The sequence below is a fragment of the Crocodylus siamensis genome, chromosome 5 (assembly GCF_052110815.1).
Source record: "Crocodylus siamensis isolate JL-2025a chromosome 5, ASM5211081v1, whole genome shotgun sequence".
NCBI lineage: Eukaryota > Metazoa > Chordata > Crocodylia > Crocodylidae > Crocodylus > Crocodylus siamensis.
This window is the reverse complement of record NC_143399.1, coordinates 35,487,736-35,509,236: the sequence shown is the minus strand read 5'-3', so window position 1 is coordinate 35,509,236 and position 21,501 is coordinate 35,487,736. Positions and strand designations below refer to the sequence as shown.

Sequence of the window (21,501 nt, the reverse complement as noted above, 5' to 3'; positions counted from 1 at the left end):
ACAGACCGGAAGTGACTGGCATTAAAGGTTGGACCCCTACTGGCCGAACCATGAGAATACTCTGACTCACTTATGAGACGATTCATAAGTAAAACTGACTGGATTTGAGCCCTTGCACTAACAAATTTAACAAAATTTGGTCAACCTGTACTTGACCAGCCAAACAAAAAACTCAAAACCAATAAATAAACAAAAAATAACAAACTCAAACTACTGAGTATTAAAAAAGGGCTGGCTGCCTGTCCGCAGTATTCTAGTTACTTATAGTCTGCGGTTTGCTGGTCTGCAGTTCCTTCTGGCCTGACAGGCCAGCCCTTCTGTGGACCAGCATCCAACCTTTTGCAGCCTGCCACCGGGCCACAGCCCAGGGCTTGAACTCTAATTTTCTATGATTCTATGAATCTAGGCGCAAAAAAATCATCTGGTTTTGGTTGTGTGGTTTGGTTTGAGTTTTTGTTTATTTTTCTTTTTAGAGGATATTTTTATGCTTGGCTGTTCAAGTACAGGTTGACCAAATTTTGTTAAATTTGCTAGTGCAAGGGCTCAAATCCAGTCAGTTTTACTTATGAATCATCTCATAAGTGAGTCAGAGCATTCTCATGGTTTGGCCAGTAGGGCTCTAGCCTTTACAGCAGGTGTGCCACAAATTAGCTGCACACCCTCCTCAAGCACCACCTTGCTTCCTTTCCCTTGCCAAATTGGCTGCTTTGTTTTCTGCTCCCTGCCCTGTGCTCTGTGCCTGATCTCTTGCTTTGTTTTCTGCTTCCTGCCAAATCTGCTGCCCTGTTTGCTGCTTCCTGCCCCATCTGCCACTGTGCTGCCTCTCCCCTTCCTGATCTGCCACATACCACAAACAGAGGCTACCCCTGCCCCTTGGGGCATGCAGTGGTGACCCTTTGGTTAGGCCAGAAGGATTTGGCTTTGTTAAAGTATTAAATAAATCTCTTAGTCTCAATTCGGCAAATTCTCACTCAGGATAGCACTTAAGCATGTAAGCACATGGTTATCTGCTGCCCTCAAATGGAATGGACAATAAGAAGAAAAAAGCTCTCGTGGCCCTTATGCTTCTTCTTGTAGAGAAGGCAGTAAATATAAAGCTGAGTTTCCTTGTGCTCACAGGAAGGTATTTATTATTTCCTGTTTAGTTAAAAGAACACTATGATTAGATTTTTAACCAGTCCTAGTATGCACTTATTTGTCTTCTGGGGCTCATGCAAATACATTTTTAATATTTTCAGAAAAAAAACACCTTTGTAATTCTCCTTTGTAATTCTCTTAAGTCCATTATATGCTTGGGATGCGGTTAAAAAAAGGGAGCTGGAGTATTGCCATCTAGAACTACACTGAGAAAATTAGCACCATGGTTCAGCTCAGTTAGAACTAGATTGTTGCTTATACCAAAATCTTGAAGAGGAAAACAGACTTTTGATTTCTGTTTGCTTTATTTTTCTGATTTTTTTGTTTGCTTTTGTACTGGAGCATCAAAGCCATTTTATGATTTGGCTTAAATAAAATAAACAGCCCCTGAAGAACTTAACACCTTCCCTCATCTTCTTTGCTTTACTAGTGTTAGTGAATTACTAAAGTATCCTCTGGCACCAGTTTAAATTACACCAATTCAAATGACAAGTAAGAATATAATCTCACAAACCCACTGATACTGCTTACAGTCTCAGCATGCTTTTAAGGACCAGGCAAGTTGCTTTTCAGCTCTAGGCCTTAATTTTTTTTTTCCCAGCCAGGAAAAGAGGAGTGACATTTAGGGACAGAAAAATAATGTCTATTTATTTTTGTTAATCAGGTTTTAGTATCATTTACCACAAACTCTGACTCTCAGACTGTTGATAAACCTTAAGTTTGGTTTCATATGTAAGATTGCATCCACTTCATTTTTCACTAAGTCATACTGTAATATTTAATGCATGTTCTAAAAGTGATATTAATGAGGACGAGAGAGAAAAAACCATGAGATACAAAAGTGGTATTACTGTACTTAGAACAAGAAAAGCTGTGGACTCCAGTTTACAAGCTGGCTCCCAAGATTATAGTTTTTATTGTTCAATATCTTTTTTTTGGGAATGATGCTTTCTGATTCTTCTCTGACTGCTGCTTCTGGATGCTTCACCCTCAAGGCAGCTTATATTACTAAAGGTGGAAACAAAGCTAAGGAAAATGGTCACCATCACTCATCTGTAGATACCAATTAATTCAGGAAGGAAGGGTGAAGATGGGAGGATAGAAATAATGCCAGAGAGCCCCCACTTCTTTCTTCTCTGCTTCTCTTCCACAAGTGTGGGACTGATGGTTTTTCTAACTCTTCCATTTGCAGAGGCATATGGAATCATAGGCCACAGTGGAAAAAGACTCTTTGTATTTAAAACTATTAATTAAATATTCTTACTCAATAATTTAGTGTTTCCATTTGTTGAGTTTTGTCATGATAAATTTCTTGTGTGTCCAGACTGTTTTGCTTAAAATTAATGGGATAAGAACATGAGAAAAGAGATACTTTTCAGAAGATGGTAACATTTCTTGACTATTTCTGGAGTCATTCCTTTTCCTGAAAATACTCCTTGGGATTGCCTTTTTATTGAATGGTGGTACCATGCAAATGTAAACTATGGGTTTGGCTTCTTAAAGCTCCAAATAATTAATATGTGGAAATTAGAAGCATATGTCTTTCATAACCTGATTAGAAATTGCATTTTATATAGTAAATCATTTGGTTATTGAGATATAAGTTGGGGGGGGGAGGTGTAAGGGGAGAGTCTTCTGTTATCTCTAATTTCTGTTATATTAGCAATAACTTGGACTATCCAGAACATATTCAGCCACCTAACAGGTCAAACTGTCTTGATGTCTTCCTGATTTTTGCCCACACTTTCAGAGAGAGGCTTGAATAGATGGGATTTGCAATGTGAAGTTTTTTGTGGGCTAAGAATATACCACACAATAGATGTATATTTCAATAAGAATAGACACTGCTTGTTAGTTCATTAAGACTACAGAGAGACAATGAAATTCTGTCTCTTGTAAGCTGAATAATACAGCCAGAGCAGACTTAGCAGCCTGTAGGCAATCTGGATTCTAAGTAGAGCAATGGCTAGAAAACCGCAAGCTATATCAGGAGCCAAACAAATTTGTGGTCCAGCCCAGAATCCATAAGGCATACAGATAATTTAAAGCCATCTGATCCTTTTCTACCTGGGCTGAAAGGTCTGTTTGTCCTCTATGATGGTGTGTACAACTCAACATGAGTCAGGAAAGAGGCTATTGAAAGCCTACTCACCCCTGCTGTATGACACCTAAGATAAATGTCAGGCTTTTAGGGCATTTATACACATGCTCGGGGGGGAAGGAGGGTGCACATTAATTAGAGTAGCTCCAAGAGCTGCTCTAATTAAATCACCTGTAGTGTCATGTGCATCCCTGCTCTGAAAAATGGCTTTGTATCAATGTTGCAAATTGCAGTGATGCAACTGTGAGCTCACCCCTTGGCCATGGGAGAGGTGGGCAGGAAAAAAAAATGGATCAGGCTCCTCACAACTTCTTCCTTCAGCAGGCTCCTCTGGCTACCAGGACAACTGGGGCTGCCCAGGAACAGGCTGTCTTGCTCCTTGGGCAGTGCAGGAAGGCAGTAGGCCTGCAAAGCGGTTAGTATTTATTTCAGATTCAGACGATTTTCATAAATTCTAGGGTTGGAAGGGCCCGCAGTGGGCCATCTAGTCTGACCTTTTGTCCCAGCAGGCAAGAAAAGGGTCACCACACCTGGGATCATATGATCGCGGGCAGGTGTCTGTCCAGTCTCCTCTTGAAGACCCCCAAGGATGGGACGAGCACCACCTCCCTTGGAAGCCCATTCCAGATCCTGGCAACCCTGATCGTGAAGAACTTTTTTCTAATGTCCAGTCTAAGACTGCTCTCCAGTAGCTTATGGCCATTGTTCCTTGTTGTTCCAGGGAGTGCCCTGCTGGCTACAGGATCATGCTTTTCAGCAGAAGTGGTGAGGAGCCTGATGCTTGCTCTTGCAGAGCTTCCCTACATCCTCCCACAGCTGAGGTGCAAGCTATCAGTGGGCCAAGTGGCCCCTGCTGTGGGGGGCCCTGGTCCTTCTCTCCACAGTAGTGACACTGCCTGGGCTGCTTGCTAGCAGGCCAAGTACTGCCTCAGTTTGGAGGCAGCACCTGGCCTGATCCAACTGTTCCCCAAGCTGGGTCACTGGAAGCCTGCTGGATGCTGCTCCCTAGGCTTGGGGAACAGTTGGATTGAGCCAAGTGCTGCCTCTGAGCTCAGACAGCATCCAGCCTGCCAGCAGCCATCCCTGGTGGCCCCAAGGGGCACTGCTGCTGTGGAAGGGAAGGACCAGAGACCCCACAGCTCAGGGGGCCACTCAGCCTGTTGATGGCTTGCCCACTGCTGTGGACAGGCTCTGGCTCCAACAGAAAAAAACAAAGCATCAGGCCCGTCACTGTAAGTGGGCCTGTACCAGACACAGTCCTGTAGGTAGTTGGGGCCATGGACACTATAAAGCCTTGTGAGGTCCTTGCCAGTACCTGCTCTCCAGTGTCCACCAAGCAGTCCAGTTTTTGCTGTTGGAGTCCATGCCTGGCTGGTTGTGAATGAGGTATTGTTGGTCCCCATGGAGGAAGGCAGCGTAGCCTGCTGCCTATCCTGGCACCTCCCCTTCCTTGGGGCTGGTGCTGCCCTAAGAGGGGTGTAGCAGGGCACTAAGGTGCCTGCTAGTTGTAGAGCTGGAAAAACCACTCAGGTGCCGGTTGCTAGGGAAACTGGAGGTAGCCAGTGACCCACACCTGCTAGCTGTCAGCTGACCAGAGGGGGCAGGGCCTGGCTCCCATTTAAACCCCAGGACTGAGTCCAGACAGGCAATTCCCTGTTAGCAGCCATGGGGGGGGGTGGGGAGGAGCTCTCCCAGAGCAAGCAGAGGGGAGAGGCCAGACTGCAGGTACAACTCCAAGACTGGGGAAGAATAGAGCACCCCAATGTGGCGGGACAAATGTTTTAGCCAAGCAGCTTGAATTTATGTTGCAGCCCAGGGGCTTGAGTTTTTTGGTTACTGTTTATGACTGGTGATTTGGGTGAGGCTATTAGGGGTTGGAGGAGGCCTCATAGGGGACCCTAGGCATTGTGGGAACCTAGCCCTGGAGAGCGGGTAGCAAGAAGTCCCAGGGAGGGGGCAGAGAAGCCCAGAGAGGGGGCAGTGAGAACCTCCAGAGAGGGGGCGCAACCCCCCCGGTGCCAGCGAGGCACGATCTTAAAAGCTGGGGAGCTCTGGTGCACATATGGTGCAGCGTTACTCTGGTCTTGTTTTTTTCTGTTACCTGGGAGGTGGCAGGCTCAGAGTCATCTCCTGGTTTTGGGGCTTGTGGCCCTCCAGCTGTGAGGTGGCGTCCGTGCCCTCTGGACCAGGCTTCCGTTTGGAGCAGGAAAAGGGGTCCTGGGCCTCAAGACAATGGAAAAGAGTAGAACCTCGAAGTCAAACCCTGTTTAGTGGGTTTAGATGTGGGGGGCCTAGCTAGAGAAAAACAGGGGTCAGTCCCACATAGGGGAAAGGCCCCAACATATCCAATACAATAGGCAGCCTCCTGCTTGCAAGAACATCATCCTAATTTCAATTGAGACGTGGCAGGAAAGTATAGGGCGGGACATAAGAACCCCAAAGAAGGATCGAAGGGTGCCCACGCAAGGCACAGAGTACTAGGAAGATAGCGCTGGGAAGGGCGACCTGTTACAAGAGGAGTTCCAGGTTGACCAAAACCAGCTTGCACCCCTGCCTGCCTCCATGTGCCCTGTGGTTGTGACCAGGAGCTGAGAGCCCTTGCAGGGCTCAGCATTGGCTGCAGCTGCAGCTTTTGGGCTCTAGGTGATGCTGAGCATGTTTGCCACCTGCTCCTGGCCTCAATGGGGCTCTGGGGCTGGGTGGAGCCTGGCTTTCTGCTTCCAGGTCTGCCCGGGGGATGGGCATGCAGAGAGTGCATCTCCCGCTGCTTTTCTTGTTCTGCTTGGGAGTGGGGGGTGGAAGTATGCCCATGGGCTTGTTGCTAACTTCCAGGGTAACCTGAGATTTCACAGACCATGAAGCTCTCCAATGGTCCTTGACCCGGTGACTGTGGGGCCGGTCTCTGCTACAATGCTATGTTTGAAAGTTTATCTACATCCTTCCCAACTATATAGTTGGATCGATAAAAGGTATCACTCACAAAAATCCTTGCCTTTGGCAAATTTCCTGAACCATCATAGTACAACATCACTCCAACGCTATGTAGAATTGTGACTTTTATAAAGATTCCAATTCTCTTCTTATTGAAGCCAGTAGGAGTTTTGCTCTTGATACCATTTAGACTAGGATTTTGCCCAAAGTAATGGTAAGTTTCAGTAAAGGAATTTCACCAAATGTAGTTGGCATTGGCAGTCCCTCAATTTGAAAATGATCTCTACCACATCTCATTGGACTCTTAAGTCACCTTAAGAGGGACTACCAATGCCAGCTATATTTAGTGAAATTACTGATACTTACCATTATTTTGGTAAGGTGACTTAAGAGTCCAAGATGACTTAAGTGTCCAATCTTTGAGCCATCGATCCATCTGCAGAAGTTGCAGGTCTTTAAACATGGGAGAATAGGCTCTACACTGGGATTCTTCTTCTTTCATTCCTCTACTGTCTCTTCTCTGCCTCGAGGGCAAGACACTTTACCTCAAAATGGGCTGACACTTGGATGTGGCTGCAGCAACATTGGAGTCAGTTAGCAGCCAGCTCCTCTGAACTCATGATATCAGCATCCTTTTTCTTCAGGTATGCCTTCAATGTGTCGTTGTAGTGTTTCCTTTGGCTACTGCAAGGTCTCAGACCATAACTAAACTGGGAGCAGAGCACTTGTTTTGGGAGTCGAGTCGGGCATCCACACACAGTGGCCCAGTGAAGTTGGTGCTTAAGGATCACTGACTCACCAGATATATTCCACATCCTGAAAGACTTCTCAGAATGTACACCCTAAACAACACTATGGCAAATATGATTTCTATGTCTGTTCTACTCCATCGAGAGGTATGCCGTAGTGCAACTAAGCAGGACAACCGAGGCAGCAGAATTGGGTGTGACTTTTTGAGCTGCAGTCATCAGTTTTACTTCCTTAATTGGTAGAGAGAAGCTTTCAAGAAGCCTGTGCTTGTATTATAATTTCTGGAACCTGAAAGTCATACTGTACCAGCAGTAACTCAAGTTCTTTGTGTGTAGATTTGGGTGTGAAGGAGGGGGTATTTAGATTTTTTACGTGTGATTGTTTAAACAACTGACTGTATTTTCAGATTGTACTGAAGTTATACTGCCAGCTCCCTGTAAAAAGAAGTCTGTAAGATGGATATCAGAAATAACATTAATGAGCTGCTAAAGCCAAAATTACAGGAACTTATGAAATTGGTTAAACATAAAAACCATTAAACTGTTTATTGAAGCTTCACAGATATACTGCAGCTAATGAGCATTGCTGCTATTTAAATAAGCCCAAATTGAACACACATTACATGGATACATAATTAGTCATGGCAGTCAAATACACACAGACTCACTTTTAAAGCTTTATTTGAGGAATCTTTTCCATTCGATTTGTTTTGTTAATTAAAATATTTTTTTCAGTATTCACTTATATTTGTAATATGATTTTTGCAAGTGGTATAATTTTCTGCTGTTTTTCTATTTGTGTTTATTTGCACTATGAATACAGCAAATGCAGAACATATATTCAAAGCCTTCCCTTTCTGTGGTGGTATTTGTCTTAACATCACTTGATAACATTAGAATATTTTGGTTGTACAGTATCTTTTATCCAGAAAGTTCCCTTCAGATTACATGTGCAGTGTTATCAGGGCATGCTGTAGAATGAAATCCAGATGTAGGGATGGTTTTTAAACAGTTTCAGCTTTTTGGCTTTTAACTTTTAATTGGAGTACACAAAAAAATACCAGATATTTATTTGGGTATGTTGCCCCATTAAGTGGTCACCAAGCCAAATAACCAATATTTTGTGATGCCCCTCTTCTTTCTGCCCTCTCATAAGGTGTTCATAAAGGGTACCTATGTTTGTATAGTCCTAAAATCTCCCTTTTTCTTCTAGACTAATAGAGTTAGGGCAGTTACCTACCAACTCTCTGGAGCCTGGTCCCTTTCAGCCTTTCATCTGCACTGTATATAGCAGTCCCAAATTGTGGTGATATTACAAATAGGATATAGACTTTAATGCTTTAAAATCCTGGCCCTACATTATATTAACCCAAAAACTGGGCCTCCAGAAGGCTTCAAGGAAGAGAGAAAGAAACCACTGGTCACCTCGTTGGTCTTGTCATGAAGGAAGAATTTCTTATTGATTCAATCATATCTGCAGCACCTTGGGAAAACCTCTGTTATGGGACAAGTAGGCAGGGCAAGAACAGCAGCAGAACTGCTGCTACGTGCTTTAAGAGCTTCATTATATTGCAGGTGGAGAAGGCCATGTAAATAATCAATACTCCATTCCCCAGCTGCTTAACAAATGGCTCCAGGGAGGGGTAAAGAATTGTATCTGCTTTGCTCCCCTTTCCACCCAGTTATGACCTCCATAGATGTTCCTGGAGAGCAGGTGAAGGCCTCAGAGCTATTTCACTGTAAACACCAAGGACTCCTGATGGTCCACTTGAGTTGGGAAGGACAATATACTCAGACCTTCACCTTACTAGAAAGTGTTTGCCGATATAATTAAAAATATTTTACCCTTTCCCTCGTTTCCCATAGTGCTACAGCTTGTAACTGCAACTCCCTCCCCTGAAAGAAAAACAACCCAACAAAACTCAGTGACAGAGACGGAGTTTCTTAGATAGATAACATAGCTTTATACCAGTTCCCTGATATAATTTACGTCACTAAAATGACTTCTTAGCTGGTATAACTATATTCAGAGTAGGTATTCGCAAGTATTGCTGTGTCACAGGTTGGATTTTCTTTTTCTTTTTAAATATTCCTTACTGAAATAGCTAGACTAGCAAAATGTGTAAGTATAAACCTGCACTCTACTCACTTTACATACTATTGAAATGCAGTCAGCTTTGGAGTGGGGTGAGTCTCTTGTTTGATGACAGGTATCAATCAATGTTAATCAGGAAAAGAACATTCCAACTTATTCAGCTGAACCTAGGAAGAAGAGTATTAAGCAGGTAGGATATAATTAACCAAATTTAAAGAATTACAAGGTCCTGGATCCTAAAAAGACTTCTGTTCATACTAAGCTCTAAACATATTGGTAATCACACTGGTTTAGGGGAATTACTTAGATGCTTGAAGTGTAGATACAGGTGCCTTCTGAATTGCCTGTTGATGTTGTGTATCTAAGATCCGTATGTAAATTTGAGAGAAATAATTAGTTTAGCATACTGGAACTAATACCCTGTTTTTCCACAAGATGCAATGATATGTTTATAACTGAAGTAGTCAGGACTTCCAGGTTTACATTTCCTCTGAAAGGCTTTACCTTCAGCAGCATGTTGTCCTCTAAAACCATTATCTTGGTTCAATACCGACTCTGAGAAAAGAGAGCCATCTATTAAATCACCAGCAGCAAATCATGCTACACCAGGTTTTCCTTGGGGGCTCTTCCTCATGTGTCTCTACAAGCCTGAACCTATTTAGATTGTGAGAGCTGTCTAGATCACATGCTGAGGTGGGAGAACTGCATGCAACAACTTACATACTCCAAATATAAGGTGATCATATGCTTTTCTGAAGTCTGAAGTATTAAGAAAATACTAATGTATTGATATGTAAAGAATATTCAAAGTTTCCCTTATAATGCTATAATTAAGGATATATCAGCATTTAGCCCACAAAATGCATTTTGGAGGTTTAAGAAAATCCCAGCATTTGTTGTAATCTTTTAGCTAATTGTTTTCTTTAAAAAACATTTTTCTCAGATATTTTGTATTTAGCCCTTAAGCAGAAAAATGCAGTCTTAAGGCTCTACTTATTATTTTTTGCCGAGTTTAACTAAAATGGCCTACTCTGTGCAAGTTGTAGGTCTTTAACACAAACTAATTGGTTCAGGTACAGGAATTTCATACGACATTTCTGTTTGGAAATTAGGTGCTAGATAGGCAGAATAATTGTTGTTCATGAGAATATAAATATCTTAACAGCATTTCAAGTTTAAAATTGTTTTTTGCTTAAGTGGGGGCCCCAAAAAGTACTCTTCCCAGACAGTTTTGAGACTGCTGTAACCTAGTATACCAAAACAAACTGCTTCCTATGATTTTGTATCCAAACCAGTTTCAAGAAGTATTAGCTAGGGTGGGTGTATGGCAATATAGTTTATATTTTCCTAGGATAATATTTTACTCTTGACTGCACCCAGCTCTTATATCTTCAGTTTTCCCCATTATGTTCCCCCAACCCCCCAAGAAAACCTTGTCTTCCCCCAGTTACCTTTATGTCCACATTTTCCTCCTCATCCATGGAGTATGAAGGGTGATGCAGGACATGGAAGGGAAGTTTTTTGGAGAAGATGTGAGAGAAAGCTTGTAGGCCTTCTAGAGATTTGCAGGAAGCTTAAACATAGCTTTGAGCTGTACTGGAACCTTCCTGTTATATCAGTGTTGTAGCCTGGCTTCCACTCTTAGAAGTTTTGGGAATTAACAAACTACTAGGGCTGAGCGAAGCTTTGGTCACTGATTCAATCTGGCAGAGATTTGGCCTGATTCGGTGGCCAAATCTCCAAATCTGAATCAAATCAAGGAACCCTTTAATCTCTCTGAATCGAACTGGAGCCCTCCGAATCGATTCAGAGAAATTCAGAAAGATTTGATGATTCGGACATAGACCCAGCTTTTAAATGTTTTTTCTACACACCTCTAGGTACTAGGTGGCTCATGAATGCTGAGAAGCTGAGGAGGATGAAGCATCCTACAAGAGCTTGTGGGGGGGTGGGGAGAGGTCCCGAGCACGCTCAGCAGCAGACCCAGAAATGGACCAAAAACACTTCCGGTCCACTTCTGGGTCTGTTTAAGCTCAGCAACTGGTGCCTCCTGGGTCTGGGGGGTGGGCACCCAGGATACCCTGTGATGCCTAGTTGGGGGAAGCATGTGGGGGGGGAGGCTTCCCGTGCACTCAGTGGCAGACCTGGAAGTGTACTGGAAGAACTTCTGATCCACTTCCATGTTTGCCACCGAGCATGCGGGGGCTCCCCCCACATTCCCATGGGACAGTCCATCCACCCCACCGTTGCAGCGTTCATGAGCTATGCCCGGTACCTCAAGGTATGCAGAAAAAACATTTAAAGCTATATCTATGGCTGAATTGCTGATTTTCTGAATCAGCATCAAATCTTCAGATTTGGATATGGACTAATCAAATCAGGGACAGTGTTCTGAATCACTATCCCTGATTTGGGCCAAATCTGAATCCAAATCAAATATGGCCCATTTCGCACACACTACAAACTACATGCATATGGATGTCCCATAGTAATGCCTGAACTTGGTTTATAGCATGGTCCTAAACATAATTTGGCAATACTTGCAGCTAACAGTCTGCAGTATACTGTACTTGCATCCATACATTATGCAGATTAGCAGTGCTGAGGTAAGGGCTTGCTTATTCTGTTATTTTATTTCCATCACAGTTCTAGAAGGATGGTAAGGATTATTTAAAAGAGGAAGGGGGATTACTTTAGCCAGATAATGTTGCAAGTGAGCAGAGGAAAATGTAAAACACAACATCTTCCTGTAACCTTACACAAATTTTATAGTAAATCTAAATCCAAAAATACAGGTTTTCTAGTTTTGACTTCAGAAAGACATAATATAATGACTAAAGTTTTACTAAACAAGAACACACCCACCTGAGCCCACCTCTAGTGAAAAAAACAGAAATTTGACAGCCTTCTAAATACTGAAAAACATTCTTGTCATAAGCTAGCAGGTTTCTCTTTTACATATGACAGCACAGCTACATCAGTTTAATTGACCTTGGCAATCTGCATCTGCTAGTGGTAAGTCCCTCCGGGACACTGTATTTTTAAACTGCATTTTATTGCCGAAACTGGGTGTCACAGTATAGTTAAAGCTACATAAAAATAACTCATTTTGGTATGTGGCATCAAGATTTCCTAAATTATTTTTATTTTAAAATATACTTTTCCATCATAAAGCAACATTAAACCCCCAAATTAAAGTAGAAAAATAAACCATGGTTTGTTTGTTTTTAGTATCATGGTGATTTTTATTATATAGGAGTGACATGGTTTTAGGTAGGTTTCTGTAACTGTCATTTGTACTTATATCTCATCTATACAGTTGCATATAATATAAAAGTAGTATTTAATATGTGCATTTCAGCTCTTGTTTCTCACATAATGTATGTGTTTCATAATGGTTTGAAACAAGTGAGAAAATTGAAGGTATATTTCTACAATAATGTTTCATAAGAATTTTTAAACTTCCAACATTTTTTAACTTTTTTTCACGTCGAGCTTAACCATTTCAGTTGAAGTCAATACATTCATTTCATTTTTGATTTTGTCATATATACATTTATTTATATCTCACTTTTATTGCATACAATAAAATACAAAGTCTTTTCAAAATGAAACAGCAAAATGGTTAGGTATGAATTCTTAAAATTAAATGTGTTCAAATTATTGAAATACTGCTTTTTTCTTTTTTGGGTCAAAATCAGTATTTTTGTTGAAGGCAAAACACCACAAAAACAACATTTTCTGATGGAAAAAAAAATCCATCTAAGAATTTTTCACTGGCGTTGACAATTCCTGATCAAAAACTGACAGAGGCCCATTTCATTATGTGGGAAGAATATATGACTATGAGGACAAATATGGAAAATCTTTCTTATTAGCTTAAATTGTCAGGTGCAGCATCTGACAATTTTGAAAACTGCAGAAAGCACTTGTGTTTCTCTGTTAAAAGGATTTTCACTTTGAATTAAGATTTTTAATAAAACGTTTTTCTCATGTTCATCAGTCAGTATGATTCAAACATTGGTTAATCATTTATAAAGATTATCTCTTGATCAAGTACTTACATCTTTTTATCTTTTGTTTAAATACAGTGAAAGAAGCCATGAGTCCTATCAAGTTTAATAGATGGGGTCTCCCAGAAGTAGATCCAGAGACCATGCAAACAAGTGAATCATGGGTGTTTGCAGGGGGTGATATTGGTGGTTTAGCTAACACTACAGTAGAATCGGTGAATGATGGAAAACAAGCCTCCTGGTTCATGCACAGATATATACAGGTGAGACTTTAAAGATAGTGTTTTTCTTCCTGTTCAAATCTGATATCTGTTGTCAGAAATACTCTCATTAGCTTGTTTTTTATGGTTATTAAAATAATAGTCATCAATGTCTAGAATTAAACATACAGATTTCTAGTGGGTGACACCAAAATTCACTAGGGACCGGTGCATTACAAAATCATTGGTTTGGGTAATTAAAGCTAGAGGTATATAGTCACATAAATGGTTTTGGTTAATTGAAACTACATTTTTCTTAAACTTTAAATCCTACTAGCTTTTTTTTTTTGCTTTTTGCTTTTCAACTGTGGATTCCACCAAGGGCAGTAAGTACAATATATAGTATGAATAGAAATTGTAACTTGGTAATTAGAAAAACAGCCCATCAATATTGAAAAGAACTGCTGGTGTAGAGGGTAAAAATTAAATACTGGCAGCATTGTTACCTAGAGAAGATATTTAGATAGAAGTTGATGGTATGATCACACTAAACACTCACATACCACTTTTTTTGTTTGTGTGCTTGTGGTCCAGATCATACAACTCTAATCCAATAGCCTATAAGAACAAGATAAATAAAAGCCCCAGCAGATGAAGTAAGCTAAAGCAAAGAAAGGTAAAGATTTTCATAAAAAGTGTGATTTCATTAATGTAGACTTGAGTAACCAGGTGACTAAGCATTTCCTCTATTTTTGCTCTGGAGATGCTTCTTTCTGAGAGCTGCCCTTTGTTTATTCAGCCTGTTGTCATGTTAGACCAGATGCAGAGAAAGGTATAGATCATGCTTAGAGAAGCCTTTGTGTACACCAAAGGTCCTGACCCTCTCTGTATTAGTTGATGGAGATGATCGTGGGAGGAGAGACTTTTGGAACAAGACAACTGAAAGAAAAACTTTTTCAAAATAAATGGATTTGAATAACTTGAACTTGGCTAGGTCCATCTGCTCAAATCTTCTTGTGATTGCATGTTTTGTAGGGTCTGATCTGGTTTCTGAAAAAATGTTTTGTGGCTGCAATCTTTCTCTTATTCTTAGCATGTACAGGCAGTCCTTGACTTACAACTTTTTGAGTTAGGACAAATGGCATTATGACATTTGTAAATTCACACCCTATTTTGATGGTCCGACACTGGTTTTGCCTTCACACTGGTTGACACAGCTGTGTCTAGCTAGTAAATCTGTTGTGGTAAAGGGGGGAAGATCAATGTCCCCACAGTGAGGGAGGGATTGGAGCTGGGGCTGGGATCCAGGCTGAGGCAACTGCTGCCCACAGAGAGGGTGGGGCAGCTTGTGCCATCACGCATCGCTGGTGTGGGAGCTGCTCATGTGGCAGCTAGTCCGATGGCCTGCTGCACCTGCTGCTGGTCTGGGAGGGCATGGGGGGTGTGCCCCAGGATCTGCATGGGGGGGCAGGGTCATGGCTGTGCTCTGGGTGGAAGGCACTGGGAGTGGGAGCTATGCTCCTCTGGCTCGCACAGCTGGCACAGGGCCAGCACAAGACTGAGCCACTGTGCTGCCTCTGGACAAGTGGCACACAGCAGTGGAAGCTGGCCCAGCCTCCCTGTGCCTCCCAGATGAGCAGCAGCTTTGCCCTGGCTGGGTGAGTGGTGGCAGGGTGTGGCGGGGCATGTACTTCTGGATTGGGGCAGGGCGGGTGGCGGAACAGGGGCTATGGGGGCCTGCAGTGAGTTTTCAGGTGGCACATGCCCCCCCATGCCCTGCTGCCACTTGCCCTGCTGGGGCAAAGCCACTACTCATCCAGGAGGCGCAGGAAGGCTGGGCTGGCTCCTGTCATGGCGTGCCACTTGTCCAGAGGCAGTGGCTCAGTCTTGCACTGGCCCTGTGCCGGCTGAATGAGTGGCAAGTGGGCATAGCCCCCACTCCCAGCACCTTCCACCTGGAGTGCAGCCCTGACACCACCCCCCACCATGCCCTCCCGGACCGGCAGTAGGAGCAGTGGCAAGAGCTTCTGGACATGCTGCCACATGAGCAGCTCTCAGACCAGTGGTGTGCAGCCATGTGAGCTGCTCCACCCCCACCCTGGGCAGCACTTGCCCCAGCCCAGGTCCCAGCCCCAGCCCCAATCCCTCCCTCGCTGCGGGGGCATTGATCTGCCCCTCACACCCCTTTTCTCCCCCTACCCCCAACAACAGATTTATTAGCTGGATGCAGCTGTGTTGACCACCAGAAAGGAACCAATCCCCCATTTATAACATAGTTCCTATGAGAAATTTTGGTTCTGAGTTATGATGTTTTGACTTAAGATGCTGTTTTCAGGAGCCAGTTGTGTTGTAAGTCTGAGGACTGCCTGTATTTTCTTTTCATATTCTGACACTTGCATTTTCAGACCTCATCCAGATACCTGGTTTTTAACTGCATACAGTTTGACCCGTATGCACATTCTTTGATGAAACAATCAAGTATGGCCACTCTTAGATTCTAGAGGGTGTGTGTGTGTGTGTACATACATACATACATACATACATATGTGCCCCATTCTCTTTCTTTCCTCTTCAGCTTCTCATGAACACATGCATCACTTTAAACCTCTCTGATGATGCTGCATCCCCATCAAAGAACATTTTTCCTTTTGAATATATGAACACTTTAGAGGAAATCTGAAGAGCTGTGGATTGAGAATTAGAATTTTAAATCAAATAAGCTTAATATCAGAGTGTTCTGTTACCCTTTGCAGGTTTTGAGGCAGCTTATTCGACCTTATAGTCTCACTAGGAAGCTAATGGGAAAGCCTCGCAGCAATCTTCACAGGAAAGTTTCCAAATGTCAAGTGTCATCTTTCCAGCTGCTAGATGAATGGGTAGCCAAGAGGCATTTATTTGGATGTTCAGTCCCTGTAAAATCTGGCTGTTATGGTGGGGAAGACTATAATTTGGCAGTTACTTTACCAACATTTGGACCAGTTGCAACCTCTGTAAGATGATAAGGGACTTTATTTTAGAGGAGTTATGATTTACAGCCAGATTACAATGCCCTAACATTTATAGGACTAACATATGTCATTACATATAAAAAAGTGTTCCTCAGCATTGTATTGTTGCAGCCTCCCTTGCATTAGATAAAAAAAAAATACCAGTTTCAATGGCAGGATTATAGGGCTCACAGCTTTATCATACTCTTAGTGTATGCTTTAATACAAGACACATTTTATATTTTTAACTATTCTGTATCTATCTATTCATATTTTTATTTATAAAATATGTAGTTATTTCCGAAGCCACTGACTACTTTAGTGCCATAAAAGAACCCATGTATAGCAGAATAAAAAGACTGTTCCAAAATAATTCAACCATCCTAAAGACCACAAGAAAAATCAAAACTCAGAAGTTACATCCCAGTTATTTGCTTAATGCTTTCTCTAAACATATCATTTCTCACATCTCTACCTAGTTGAAGCAAAAGGCTAAATAAACAGATGGGCTTTACATGTGGCCTGAAGCTCAAATTATTCAAATCCTGGCACATGGTCAAGGGAAGCATGAATTCCAGAGTCAAGAACTATCCAACAAGAATGCCTTATGGTCAGGAGTAGGAATTATTTACAGAAGCCTCTTGGCTGATCTCACACTGAACATTTTCCACCAATAATTGGCCAAACATCTCCAGCCTCTTAACATTCTTCTACCAATTTACAGAGCAGGAGCCCATCTCTCAAATTGTTGGCTGCAGCTTTCTATCACCATGGCTTCTGTAAACAAGACTAACCAAACCCACAAGGATAGCAGCAATTTTGTTTTCCAATGGTCTGAATGCTCCATCCAAACTAGATAGTCTATTCAAAATACATTCAATGCTTATAAGATAGACTAAAAGTTCCTCACAAGATAGGGATCCAAGTATAAGAAACACATTTTATCATGCTTTCCCCACTGGGGACATTTCCTTAGGCCAATTCTGTTTACACTATGCTATGAATGTGTGATGGTTTCCATGGTTAATTTTGTTGACTGACTCATTCTAGAAACTGTAGTGATTCAGGATCTGTCCAGCAATGATATTATGACTGTTAATAGTAACAGTATAGGCTCTGTCACTCTCTAGGGCCTAGTCAGGAGGCAAGAACAAATAACTCCACAAGTAGTGTTACCAGATTTGTCCATCACTTTGGGAAGTGCTCATTTATTAGGGGTACATTTCTGGGGTCTCTGTAATTCTATCAATGTGCTGCTTGTGTTACTTGTGTTTGTATATGGAGCTGTATTTCTCCCTTCTGCCACTCCTCACCCCCAATGGAGTCATCTTGCAAGACTCAGTTTCAATGGAGCTGGGTTCCTCCAACCACTGAATCAGTCAAACACATGTACGCACATACACAGATCAACAGGACAAACCTGAGACAGACCAGGTTATTTAGCACTGACAGGCTAACACCCTCATATGCCTTGAACTCAGTTCATCAGGGCAACAGTAAAATGCAGTCAGACACAAGCACACAGGTTAACAGAGCACATCTGAGTCAGGCTGGACTATTCAGCATTGACAGGCTGACACTCTCATGTGCCTTGAACTCAGTTCATCCCTTATTTCAGCTGGACAATAATAAATGCAGTTAGACATGCATGCACACATACTAACAGAGTATATCTGAGCAGGCTGGGTCCAATCAGCACTTTCAGCTGATACCTTCATGCGCCTCAAAACTCAGCACATCACAATCTCTTGTCACAGTGATCCTAGTAGTAACCCCCTTGATGAGCAGACCCCGTTGTGGTTTGGGGCATTACAGAGATCTATGGCTTAAGTAAAAGAAGCATTGCTGCAGAGCAAATGGAGAGGTCAAGAGGAAGAAAAAGTAGGTGAGGTTCAGAAAGAAAGTATAGCAACGACCTTGACCATAAAATTTATTTATTGCCAGGTATATGATTCTCTGATGCTACCAGTAATAATAGCCATACAAGAGAGACAAATAAACAGTTACAATGTTACATAGTTTCAGTTAGGTTTTTGGGGAAGTCTAGCTTGAGTTTGATTAGCAAAAGTCAGGTTTAGAAAACTGTGCCTGAAGTGAGAGAATAAAAGTCAGGTTCCTGGAGTCGGAGAGAGAGATAGAGTTGGGATCTCACCACTCAGCGAAGCTTAAACCAGTCAAGGGTCCCAGGTGTTGTTGGAGCTGGCAGACAGGCAGAGCTCTGAGCATGATTAATGGAGAGATTCCAGACAGGAAAGGAGTGGAACTGGTGCAGCTTTTGGATCCAAACACCAGGACAGAAACTTGAGCTTGGGTAAAGGTTTTTGTAGAGAACTGACAATGGATTTTTTTCCCCCCTCAGCATGCCTTGTGCCACATATCAAACAGCTTTGAGGTGCAGCAAGCGACACTTGTGGGCTCATCTGGATGTGCCCAAGAAGTCTATAGAAGATGATTTATTTTAGACCCATGTTCTTCCTTCCTCTGTGTCCCCAAGTATAGCCTAAGTCTTCTACCCAATCTATTGTAGTGTAGACTTACACTATTTTTTAGGCTTAAAACTGAATGGTACAGTTAACAATAGGGAACCAAATCCTCGGGTGGTAGTGGAGATGGTGAAGCGAGTGTCGCCACACTCATATGTCTGAACCACAACAACCAGAAAGCCAGCAACAGGTAGAATGGTCAATGTCAATAAGATGTTAGGTGCCGAAAGGGGGACTGTGAGGGCATTCATAGATGATGTGGTTGGCTTTCTGAACTTGAGCACCACAACTACAGCCAGTGCCTTTGGAGAGGCCCCAAGATTGCATGCTGATTCCCATGCTGAGATGGTTAAGAGCAGTCTGGGGCCCTGTAGGGTAGCTGGCATTCCAAAGAGAAGAAGCTTGTGTTGGGAATGGTGTTCTTTAACTGCAATTCTTGTGCAACATATTGCCTGTTCCACTGATGGGAGGTCCATGCTATAGATGACCTGCTGTCTGCAGTTTTAGTGAGCTTATTAGCCTGAGTGAAGAACGGGTTCCAAGATTTCAGTTGGTAGTTGGTTTTCTGGCTTGTGGCTACTAGGCTGCAGTGCAAAGAATGGCCTGGATCTTGGGCTTTGAGGTCTAGGGCCAAGGTACCAGCTTGGCTCTGGATTTCAGGGCGTGGGAATGCCTGAGAGGTCTGGTAAGCAGTAAACTGCAGTTGGCATAAGGCATCCAGTAAGGTGGTAGTAATCAAATATCACTAAGGATCATACTTAGAGCAGACCTTTTATTTTCTTATGAAAATATAAAGTGTGGATGTTGTGTTTGGTGGAGGTAGACTTTATTTCTTCTATGATGGGTGGCCTTTACAACTATTACCTCAGGTGCATGTGAATATCAATTATAATACAAGAAGTTTTATCAAAGATTTGGAGGTTTCCAGAAAACTGTTCTTCAGAGATGTTGAGTGGGCAGGCTGCTTTCCTTTCAGACTAAACAAAAAAATGTAAAACACTACCTTGAGAATCAGTAAAACCCGCTGCCCAAAAACTAAACTGAAAACAAATGTGAGGGTCTGGGACAGATTTGATTTAAGCTTGCCTGTTGATTTGTGCTCCTGAGTCAGAAACAGGCAAAGAGAGAGAGACAGCTAGAGTAAGTTGTTTTGGGCTCAAAAGAGCCTTGGAACTGTAAGCAAAGGAACTGCTTCCTACTATAATCAGAAAATGAGGGCTTTGTGAATATTTGTAAATAAATGTGATCATATCAAAGAAACACCTAACCCCATCATAAACTCCCTGTAATGAAAATAACTTATGGGATTCCAAATATTAGCCCACCACTCAAGTCAAAATGAGTAACAAAAACTTAATTCTCAACTTTGAGGTATAATTCTTTTCCCATTGCACTTACAGAAATATATAGTTTTGAAGTGATAAGTGCATTTTTACAAAGCCTATTCAGGATACTTGAAGAATTCAGAGTCAGGGGATAATACACTGCAATGAAATTTTAATTTGAATAGTGTCTTTCATACAAAATGCTTTCCAGACTGACTGTAAATAATACAATTACAAAATTAAATAATGAATAATAGAAAAGAGTATGAGAGAAGTACAGGCAAGACAGAATAAATGTATTTTCAGATGAGATTTGAAATGAGAGAGAGAGTCAATGAGGTGGAAAGATACAGGAAAGCCATTCCCAATAGCAAGAACTGCGGAAGAGAAAGCTCTCAATGTAGTGTTATGGTAGTGCAACTTAGCACAATTATGTGTCTCTCTCTATTGAAGGCTTTAACAGTAGACAATTCTCCAGAGATGTATGTGGTCAAATTTCACCCCCAGGGAGTGAAGCAAAGGGAAAAAGCTGACTTGCCCCAAACTACATATTCAGTGGGCACATCTACACTAGGGGTATGCAAAATGGGCCATATTCGGTTCAGATTTGGATTCAGCCTGAATTGGGGACAGTGATTCGATTTGTTGTTTTGGATCACTGTCCCTGATTCAGTTAATCTGAATCTGAAGATTTAATGCTGATTCAAAGAATCAGTGATTTGGTCATAGACACATCTTTAAATGTTTTTTCTACATACCTTGAGGTACCAGGTGCGGCTTGTGAATGCTACGATGCTAGGGCAGATGGAGTGTTCCACAGGAGCGTGGGGGGGGGGGCCCACATGCTCGGCAGTGAACCCATGGTCTACTTCTGGGGCCACCAGGGAGCGTTCAGCCATGGTGGGACTCTAGGTGCTCCTCCAGACCCAGGAGGCACCAGTCGCCAAGCTGGGGGTGGTGCAGGGACCCCCCCCCCCGCCTACTCCCCAGCGAACCTAGATGTGCTTCTGGTCCACTTCTGGGTCTGCTGCTGAGCATGCTGGGGACCACCCCCCCATGATCCTGTGGAACGCTCCATGTACCCTACCATCACAGCATTCACAAGCTGCCTAGTACCGTGAAGTATGTAGAAAAAAATTTAAAGCTGTGTCTATGCCTGAATCTCCGAATCTTTCTGAATGTCTCTGAATCAATTCAGAGGGATCTGATTCAATTCAGATAGATTGAAAGGTCTTCTGATTCAATTCAGATTCAGAAATTCAGCCACTGAATTGGGCCATATTTCCACTAGATCAAATCAGGGACTGAAGCCTTGCACAGCCCTAATCTATATGAGACAGTAAGGCTAGGGACAGGTATTCAAAAAGCCTGAGTCTGAATTCATAGATTCATAGAGGCTAGGGTCAGAAGAGACCTCAGCAGATCATCGAGTCTGACCCCCTGCCTAGGCAGGAAAGAGTGCTAGGGTGAGATGACCCCA

At 42.5% G+C, this 21,501-nt stretch overlaps 1 protein-coding gene across 5 annotated transcripts in view; it reads left to right on the top strand.

Annotated features, from left to right (window-relative positions):
- The window catches only part of DPYD (dihydropyrimidine dehydrogenase), a 685,692-nt gene that overhangs the window by 342,720 nt on the left and 321,471 nt on the right, over window positions 1-21,501 (top strand). For all 5 annotated transcript variants that reach the window (XM_090050053.1, XM_090050052.1, XM_090050055.1 and 2 more), the window contains one exon: window positions 13,105-13,289. In XM_090050053.1, coding sequence (XP_089906179.1) covers window positions 13,105-13,289 — 185 coding nt within the window. The remainder of the gene's footprint in view (window positions 1-13,104; window positions 13,290-21,501) is intronic.